Source organism: Salvia splendens, chromosome 7 (genome assembly GCF_004379255.2).
Source record: "Salvia splendens isolate huo1 chromosome 7, SspV2, whole genome shotgun sequence".
Classification (NCBI taxonomy): Eukaryota; Viridiplantae; Streptophyta; class Magnoliopsida; order Lamiales; family Lamiaceae; genus Salvia; species Salvia splendens.
The window spans coordinates 11,052,088-11,061,676 of NC_056038.1; the positions used below are offsets into that span (position 1 = coordinate 11,052,088).

At 38.9% G+C, this 9,589-nt stretch overlaps 2 protein-coding genes and 1 pseudogene across 2 annotated transcripts; 2 read left to right on the plus strand and 1 right to left on the minus strand.

Moving 5' to 3' along the window:
* Nucleotides 1-1,803: 1,803 nt before the first annotated feature.
* On the plus strand, nucleotides 1,804-5,209 carry LOC121810898 (protein DA1-related 1-like). Its single transcript, XM_042211628.1, has 13 exons — nucleotides 1,804-1,933; nucleotides 2,049-2,126; nucleotides 2,475-2,596; nucleotides 2,685-2,772; nucleotides 2,888-3,026; nucleotides 3,331-3,451; nucleotides 3,562-3,645; nucleotides 3,755-3,874; nucleotides 3,950-4,171; nucleotides 4,249-4,311; nucleotides 4,415-4,530; nucleotides 4,601-4,659; nucleotides 4,728-5,209. The coding sequence occupies exons 3-13, from the start codon at nucleotides 2,483-2,485 to the stop codon at nucleotides 5,048-5,050; spliced, it is 1,449 nt and encodes a 482-aa protein (XP_042067562.1). The 5' UTR covers nucleotides 1,804-1,933; nucleotides 2,049-2,126; nucleotides 2,475-2,482; the 3' UTR covers nucleotides 5,051-5,209.
* Nucleotides 5,084-7,416, plus strand: LOC121810899 (serine/threonine receptor-like kinase NFP; the record flags this gene model as incomplete). Its single annotated transcript, XM_042211629.1, has 3 exons — nucleotides 5,084-5,096; nucleotides 5,211-5,325; nucleotides 5,564-7,416. Coding segments are annotated over 3 exons (1,827 nt in total), but the record flags the coding sequence as incomplete, so codon positions are not given.
* Nucleotides 7,417-7,704: 288 nt separating this feature from the next.
* Nucleotides 7,705-8,856, minus strand: LOC121810386 (annotated as a pseudogene).
* Between the last annotated feature and the right edge of the window lie 733 nt (nucleotides 8,857-9,589).

The following is a 9,589-nucleotide window of genomic DNA, read 5'->3' on the forward strand; positions in this document are numbered from 1 at the left end:
GAATTTAACAAAACTGTAATTACTTGCACAAGAAATTGCATTTTCGCTAATTTCTTATAAATCAAGTAAGAATATTCAAGCCAGTTTACTACCAAAATGCTATTTTTCTATATATTTCTCGCAATAGATACTTTTTCTTTTTATATTTATGTTTGGCCAGAATAGGCGTTGCCTCATATTTAAAATTTATCAATACCTTTAAGTTTCAATTAAGAAGCGTTGTAGTATTAAATTGTCCAAGTAACTTTAAAGTAGCTCCACTTTTCAATTGACTAAATTGACTTAAATCATATGATACTTGCATAATATAAAATTTATAATGCATTCAATACAAGAATTTTGTTTACCTCGAAGAGGCAAAAGGAAAATTTCAATTTTTTATATATATAAGTTCATTCGCATCCATGTCTCTTATCCGTCTTATCTCTTCACTATTCATGAGCCCCACTGTATTTTTCAACCAATCTCTTAACTAAGAGACAGCACATGCATCCCTCCATCTCTTAACAGTCTCTTAACTATCTCATCCCTTAACTATTCATTCAATTTCATTTTTATTTTTATTTCCAACAAATTCAATTAATAAAAACACACTTAATTAAATAAAATAAAATAAAATTATAACTTAAAATTCTAAAAAAATAAAAAAAAACACATAATTAAAATCCAAAAAAAAATTAAAAATACATAATTAGAATAGAGAGTTTTTTATGGTGGATTAATTTGTGGGAATGATTTGATATTTATAGAAGTGATTGGGGCTTAAAAAAATACAAAAAAATAAAAAATTTGTAAAAAAATGGCTATAAAAGGCTAGTATATTTTTGGAATTTTTTTTTTCGAATTTTTCCTGAATTTTTAAAAAAAATAAAAAAAAACATTTTCAACGGAAATTAAAGACGCCGGCGAGTGGGCGTCACGGACGAACCAACGCTCGCCACGTGGCCAACGCGCGTGGCGAGCTGTCTTGCGCGCTGCCTCTCTGCGGCGAGACAAGGGACGGGCTGGGGATGAGACGGAGCCCGCATCGCTGTCTCGATGCGGTCTCGTCTCTCCGAGACGAGATAGAGCCCGCATCGAGACGCGATGCGGGTGCTCTTAGGGCAAGGATCACAGCAGGGGCTGTGCTTCAAAACACAGATTTTATTGAATAAAACGCAGGTATGGATCCTTTTATCTTATTTCTTTTTCCTTTTCTTTTATTCAATTGTCTCTCTTCAAAATAGCACACCAGAGGATCGGTTTCCATATAAATATTTAGATACAAAGAATAATGTTTTAAATAAGTTAATTGACTTCTCAGCTACTTAACAAGCATGACGTTGACTTGCGGACAATCATATTCCACCTCATCGTTGCATCATTTCTACGATAAATTTTATGTATATATCCCAACTTTTGTAATTAAATAATTATACATACACACTTTGTAAATTGTAGTAATGATCATTATTACACCATTTAGTTTTGTAATCGATCATAAATGAAAAAAAAAATTAAAGGAACACTGTTATAGTCTGATTCCATAAGAAAACGATGCATTATTCTGTATCCAAGAACATAGAACATGCTAGGAGCAAAAGTCGAGCAAATACTAACAAAAAACAATGACCTTCTAATTGCCATAATATTTTCTTCTTATCCTGTTATCAAAATAAATAATAAATAACCGAAAGCGGCCTTAGTTAAATCATAAATGACGGTTTCCTGTTGTAAATTATTTAATCATCGACTAAATTATTGTATACATTTATATTCATAATGTAAGATAGATATGGCATTTAAATTTAAATAAAAAAGAGGCAAAACAAGCCTCATATTTGGACTAATCTTGGTTTTCGTCAAATATAAAGGCTAAAGTGGGACTAAAAGGTGTGGAAGGGTCTAGCCTAAGACAAGTACATGAAATCCTGCTTCCTTGGATTTTATCTTGGTCTGTTTGTTACAAAATTCCCACTATCATTTTTCTGCACAAATAGAATTCTGGTCTCTGTCTTTAAGCAAAAAGATGGTATTTTTATGTTGTTTAACATATTTTGTTTGTGTAGATATTTGCAGCAGATAGAACTTTATGATGGTTTGTCTGATTTGGGATTCATCATATACCTTGGAGTTCTGCTGATTGGGTAAGACTACTTTTTTTGACACTTGTATTTCTTTCTCTGTTCCTTTCTGCAGTTCTTAATTTTTTGTGGGAAAGTTGATCGACTTTGTGAATTTGAGAAAATATGTTGTTAATTTGATGGTGGAGTAGTTGGATGCTCAAATATTAATCAAAATCAAATCTTTCTTCAAGGAGTGGATAATCCAAGCCAGACAAATCCACAGTAGATTTATCAGTGAGCCAAACAAAATCAGTGAATTCTTCATACATACTTCTATATTGATTAAAAAGGCTTCACTTTTTCTAAAACAAATCAAGATTTTGTGTGATATATATATATATGTGGAATTGAGCTTCACTTTCCAAACAGTTGGCACTATGGGGTGGCTGACCAAGATTTTAAAAGGCTCCAGTCACAAAATCTCAGAAGAGCATTTTCATTGTGATCACAATGATGATGAGGTAACTTGGGAAGCAGCTCGTGTTTCGCGGGTAATGACCATTGTCCATGTATATCCTTGCCATTTTAATCCTTGTGTGTATGCATGAGATTGTCGATGCTGTCCAATAATGAATACAGGGCTCATCAGATTTTGACAGAGAAGAAATTGACAGAGCAATCGCGCTTTCCATTGCTGAGGACGATGAGAAAGGAAAGAAAGTTAAAGGTGAGCCAAGAGATCAGAATATGGAACCTCTTGCAGTTGTGATATCTTTCTGTTACTTTTGGAATGTGTATATGTGAATGGCTTGCTAATTTGTCCCTTTCCCCTTGATTATTAGATACCGATTCTCAGTTAGAGGAAGACGAACAGCTTGCTAAGGCGCTTCAAGAAAGTTTCAATCTCGAGTCTCCACCTCCTCAGCACGAACATGGAAGTCTTTTTGCACCCTTTCAATTCCTCGATCCTTCAAGATATAGGTCCATGTCTTACATTCCTAAAGTTTATTATGCCAATCCAACATGTTGCTCATCAACATTATTGAATGATCTATACACATTTAGTATAAATTAGGATCTGATTAATGCAGAAGAGAAACTCTTAACATAGTGTCTCTCTTAAGTACCTACTTATATGTGACATTTCCTTCGAACAATCGATCACAACTGCACCGGCTTACTCTTAGAAATCCTGACCTAAATGCATCAGATGTTTAAGGAAAAAAATTTACTTCAAGACTGCAGATAATGATTTTTCCCTTAACAATATGATATTTTGTTGTAGAATATGTGCTGGTTGTAAAAGCCAAATTGGACAAGGGAGATACTTGAGTTGCATGGGAGCTGTTTGGCATCCAGAATGTTTCCGTTGTCGTTCTTGTGATCAGCCGATATCTGAAATGGAGGTGATGTTTTGATCCCTGCATAACAGACTCACTTTGGTTGTAAAATCTGCTATTGCTTTCGTGATCAGTTCCGATTATGGTGATAAAACTTAACATCTTTTGTGTTTCAGTTCTCCATGATGGATGACCACCCGTACCATAAATCGTGCTACATGGAGCTGCATCATCCCAAATGTGATGTCTGCAAGAATTTTGTAAGTGTGAATTCACCAATTGTAAAACTTCAGATATCATTTCCAGTGAAGAAAGAACATTTTAATTAGACTTGGTAGCTTTTGATGGCTCTTTTTATTATTGAAGTAGATCCCAACAAATGCTGGTGGCCTTATTGAGTACAGAGCACATCCATTCTGGCCTCAGAAGTACTGCCCTTCACACGAGCATGATGGAACGCCGCGTTGCTGCAGCTGCGAGAGAATGGAGGTGAGTGGAAAATCATTAAGAAATAAACCTGAAATACAGAAAAAGACCAATAAATTAACTGAGTGGTTCTTGTAGCCGGAGTGTTTGGACTCGTCGAGGTACTTGCATCTCGAGGATGGAAGAAAGCTCTGTCTGGAGTGTTTGGACTCGTCGATAATGGACACTCACGAGTGCCAGCCTCTTTACCTTGAGATTCAAGATTTCTATGAAGGTCTAAACATGAAGGTGGAGCAGCAGATTCCTTTGCTCTTAGTTGAAAGACAAGCACTAAACGAAGCCATCGAAGAAGAGAAAAAGGTTCGCAACGTTCTCTTATATGGAAAATGAAGCAGATTTTTCGAGCTGATGTTTTTCTACTTTTGTTCTGTGGCCAGGGTCATCACCGTGTGTCCGAGACTCGAGGACTATGCCTGTCTGAAGAGCAGATCATTACCATGGTAAGAACAGAACACCTTCCATGAATATAATACCATGATCTTGATCATGTCCAACCTAAGTTATCTTGAAAACTTGGTAATGTGATTCCAATCTTGATCACAGGTGTCGAGGAGGCCAAGAATCGGAGGCTACCGGATACTAGACTTGTTTACGGAGCAGTATAGGCTAGTCCGCCAGAGTGAAGTGACAGCAATTCTTGTTTTGTATGGCCTTCCAAGGTAAATGATGTCTCCTTCTTCAAATTCTGCAGTTGCATCAACAAAATATACAATCTCTTGTTGTTTTCAGGTTGTTGACCGGATCCATCCTCGCCCACGAGATGATGCATGCTTGGTTGCGCCTCAAAGGTGATTTTTCTTCTTAGTTTCACAACTTCTTGACAAAAATGTAGGCTTACTATTGAATTCGGTTGCAGGTTATCCAACTTTGGATCCAAAGGTAGAAGAAGGTATTTGCCAAGTGCTAGCTCACATGTGGTTGGATTCCGAGATTGCGGGTGCTTCAGCTTCGGCTATGGCTACATCTTCATCGTCCTCGTCTAACTCAAGCCAGCCATCATCGAAGAAGGGGCAACGGTCCCAGTTCGAGAGAAAACTGGGTCAATTTTTCAAGCACCAGATCGAAACAAGCTCGTCTCCGGTATATGGAGATGGTTTTAGAGAGGGAAATGAGGCAGTGGAAAAGTATGACCTAAAGAGGACTCTTGATCACATTCGCTTAACCGGTTGTTTTCCATGATCATCCTACATTTCATGCTGCCCTTTCATATGTATACACACATTAGGTCAGGAATAACTAATTGTTTTCAAAGAAATATTATAATTGTTGAGGCTACATTGGAAAATAAAGCTTTCTTTATAGTGTAATGCTTATATCATATTTTTTCTGATTTGTTAAGCCAGAGGGAGCTTGTTTACAAAGACATGTTCTTGTGCCGTCTCAACTTGGTTCCTTTTTAAACCATTCTTGAATTCCTGTGATGACAGCATATGTACAACATACAATATTAAAAGGTGTGTCACCTTTTCCTTGTCGACTTGATTTGCCATTTTCCACCATAAATTTATGAAAATTGACAAATCAAGAATGTCTATGATAATACAATAAGATTGGATAGTAGTAGTCCTTTTGTAGTCTTAGCTTTCAAGAAATGGCAATCTCACTTCAAATATTTTTGGTAATTATTTCACAAATTCTCATCTTTTCTGCTGCTTCTCACTTTGTTAACAATACTGCTGTTGCTGACTTCAGATCATCATCGGACTCACCATCATCGTGTGAGGCGTACATTACATATCGCGATAGGTCACCTTATGCCGACCTTGGAAGTATATCTGATCTGTTTGGCACGAGCAGATTAGAGATAGCAGCAGCCACTAATCTAACGTCGGAGGATGCTCCACTGGTTCCGAATCAGCTGTTGCTGGTGCCAATCACTTGTACTTCAAACGGGACGCACTATTTCTCCAACGTTACATACAAGATAAAGAAGGATGACAACTTATACTCCGTTCAAGTGAAGGCTTTCCAGAATCTAACCGACTACCATTTGGTTGAAAACACGAACCGGGAGTTGAATCCTACCAACTTGACGATAGGGGAGGAAGTTGTGTTTCCTTTGTTCTGCAAGTGCCCCGGAGAGTCTTACAAACAGAAGGGAATTCAGTTCCTCACTACCTATGTATGGCAGCCAGGCGACGACGTAGAGACTGTGAGTGCTATGTTTCAGACAGCAGCTTCAGATATTGAGACAGCAAACCACAACAGAAATCTCACTGCTGCAGTCTGTCTTCCTGTGCTGATTCCAGAGAAGGCGCCGGTTGTTGTGCAACCTTTTCCCACTTCAGCTTCGCGCGGTAAATCCAAACGCCAACGGATTCTGATAGCTAGTTCAAGTGCTCTGGCTTTGATTGTTTTAACAGGTTTTGCAGCATTCTTTTTTATATCACTCAAGAAAAAGATGTTGGATCAAAATAGTCCATCTCTTCTAGAGACGTCAGATCTTTTTGCAATTTGCCAAGTCTCCAAAGACGAGAAGTTAGAAGTGAAGACGGGACAGGACAAGCTGCTCCTGGGAGTATCAGGCTATCTTGGCAAGCCGATAGTGTATGATCTAAATGTGATTCTGAAGGCAACCATGAACCTGAGTGAACGGTACAGAATTGGGGGGTCGGTGTACAAGACCACGATCAACGACCAGGTTCTTGCTGTTAAGAAAACACGAGATGCAACGGAGGAAGTCCAAATATTACAGAGAGTGAATCATGCAAACTTGGTGAAGTTAATGGGAGTCTCCTCTGATACTGCTGGTAACTTATTCATAGCTTATGAGTACGTCGAGAATGGATCGTTGGACAACTGGCTCTCCCCGAAAGCTTCACCTTCACTCAAATCCCTTGTTTGGAGTCAAAGACTGGTTATAGCTCTAGACGTTGCCAACGGTCTACACTACATGCACGAGCATACGCAACCGAGTATCGTCCACAACGATGTCCGTACGAGCAACATACTCCTCGATTCCAACTTCAGAGCAAAGATAGCAAATTTATCTTTAGTAGCTCCCATCATGCTAAACATTGATGTGTTCTCTTTTGGAGTGGTGCTCTCGGGAAAGAAAGTCGTGGAAATGAAGGATGATGGCGAAGTCGTGATGCTGTGGAAGGACGTGAAGGGAGTGTTGGATGTTGAAGATCAAAGGAAGGAGAGGCTAAGAAGATGGATGGATCCGTATTTGGAAAGCTTCTACCCTATTGACGACGCGCTAAGCTTGGCGACATTGGCTAGAGCTTGTACATCGGAGAATTCCTTGGAGAGACCAACGATAGGGGAGGTCGTCTTCAATCTTAGTGTCCTCACTCAGTCATCTCCTCAAATGAGTGAAACATCTTGGGTTTCCAAATTTGAAACAGAGGAGATCTCCCCTGTTATCATTCCAGTCGAAGCCCGATGAAAGCTTTGGTTTTAGCTTCTTGGTCCATTTAATAGGTTAATGTGAATCAAGTTTGATATCTCTTGTTGTTGATGTTGGTACAAGAAGGAATGAGTCCATACCATTGCTACCAATAGATATTTCTTTGAAGCAAAATTAAGTCTGCATTTTTTTTATATGTGTGATCTATGAAAATGAAAAACATTAATTCATGTCATGACTTCTAATCCAAAACACGTGCATGCCATAGACTAGATAAAAGTCGGAGTTGGTGTTTGTAATTGTAATAAAGAAAGAGATGATGATGATGAGGTGATATTGTACCAACTGCCGGCCTTCTTGGACGTTTACAATTTTATTATGGGAAAATATACTCATTTAGCCCCATAAATTAACTTAATCATACTTCTAGCCCAACTTTCAGTTAAGAAAGGAATAGGATTACAGGTGTTAAGAAATAAAATTAGAATGATGAGAATTTGAGGAAAGGCATTTTGCCAGGAAATGGTGGTGGATCAGAGTATTTTCCAGTGAGAATCAGTGAGGCAACATACTGATTGGCAGCGTCGGTGTAATGGATTCCATCCCAGCTTATGTATTCTGTGGTGTCATTGCATCCTTTGGCCGTCACTGAACTCCCATTCAAAACCTGTGTCTCACCGCAGGAAATCTGTGCATCGTAGTTCAATGGCGGTCCTCCATACCCGCAGCACGCCATCAACGCTTGCTCGAATCTATATTATTTAATATTTCAACAAGAAGCTAGGAAGCTCTTTTGTAACTCATTGTAGTAGTTACCATATCAAGAGTAGTTTGCAATGAGGTTGGACTTGATCGTGTAAATGTCGTTTGCATCTTGATACTGCCCCTGCAACTTTTTGCACAGAGCGTGCAATTGTAAGTTGAAGAGTTTTGAAGCTTGATTGTGAGAGGCGACACATCCAAGCTCATCTAGCTTGGAGGGGTCCAGTAGTGTTGTGAATCCACAAGTTTCTAGCCCCTTCGTCGTACAGTTTCTGCAAAAAATTTATCCAAGTTATATATGGTGATTGATGTATGTATGATTGGAAACTATTGGTGTCGGCAACCTGAATCCCATCTTGGAAATGCTGATAAAATGATTGGGATCGAAGCAAGAACATGTAGACTGCCTTTGCCAAGTAATCCTGAGCCGGCAGGTATTTGTCATCTTTCCTGGCTGTTCGTCCAGAATTGAATTTTTAATTATTATTTATCTCCGTCTATGAAAAATAGTCTTGTTTTTTCATTTTGGATCATCCCAACTCTTATTCCCTAAAAACACTTAACTATATTTCTCTTTATTTATTTTATTTTATCAATTTTGTATTAAAGCTCTTGTCGTGATTGGAAGATTGGTATACAAACATTTAGGGAGGATATCCATAGCTTTTGCCTTGAACCTCAGAAACTGAGCTACTTGAATCTTGAATGAAAACGGGCAAACCGAGTTAGCCGTGGCCGGAAGAGTGGTGGCGCCTGCAGCTGCAAAGTTGCAGCCTCTTTTGAAAATCGGCGCTGCGATTGACTCCAAATATGGATTCAACCAGGGGAACTCCATTGCATCCACTGCATACAATCCATCAAAATTTACCATTTCGATAAGAATACCATTTTGGTAAAGAATGCCAATACAATATAAAGGGTTGGCATAAAGGGGTGGGGACAAGTCATAGTGTATGATGGGGTACGAACTAAACAACTAAACCCTAGTTGCGAGCCCAATAACAGTAACGGCCCATCAGCCCAAAACCCAAGAAAGAGTATCAGTTCGGCATGACCAAAGAGTTCGGTTCGGCACAACCAAAGAGTTCGGTCGCAGCCTACAGCTCGGTAAAAGAACCAATCAAGCTCTACTCTCAGATCGGCAAAAGCTAATCGGCAAAGTTCAGCAGTTCGGTCTCAGTGTTCGACCGAACAAGGAGATAGTGGACCCATGCAGGATCTCCACGACCTCCATTACACCCACGATCTATTTAGTGGTGTTAAGCAGTTATCAACCATCCACGATCTAGTGAGTGGTGCTGCAAACCACGATCTTAGTTCAATGTATAAATAGAACCTAGATCAGATAGACAGGGGTTAAGCTCTCTAGATCCTGAATCTTATAGCAAATCAGTATTGTAATCTGTAAGCGAGACCAAGCAATACAAATTTGCCCTCTTTTCTTCCCGTGGACGTAGATTTACCTCAGTAAATCGAACCACGTAATTTTCCGTGTTGTGATCATTTATTACTTGCATTTATTCCCATCAAAAATTCGCCACCTCATCACTGGCGCCGTCTGTGGGAAACAGAGAACCAAAACTGTGATAAAAGCGAGTTTTTGA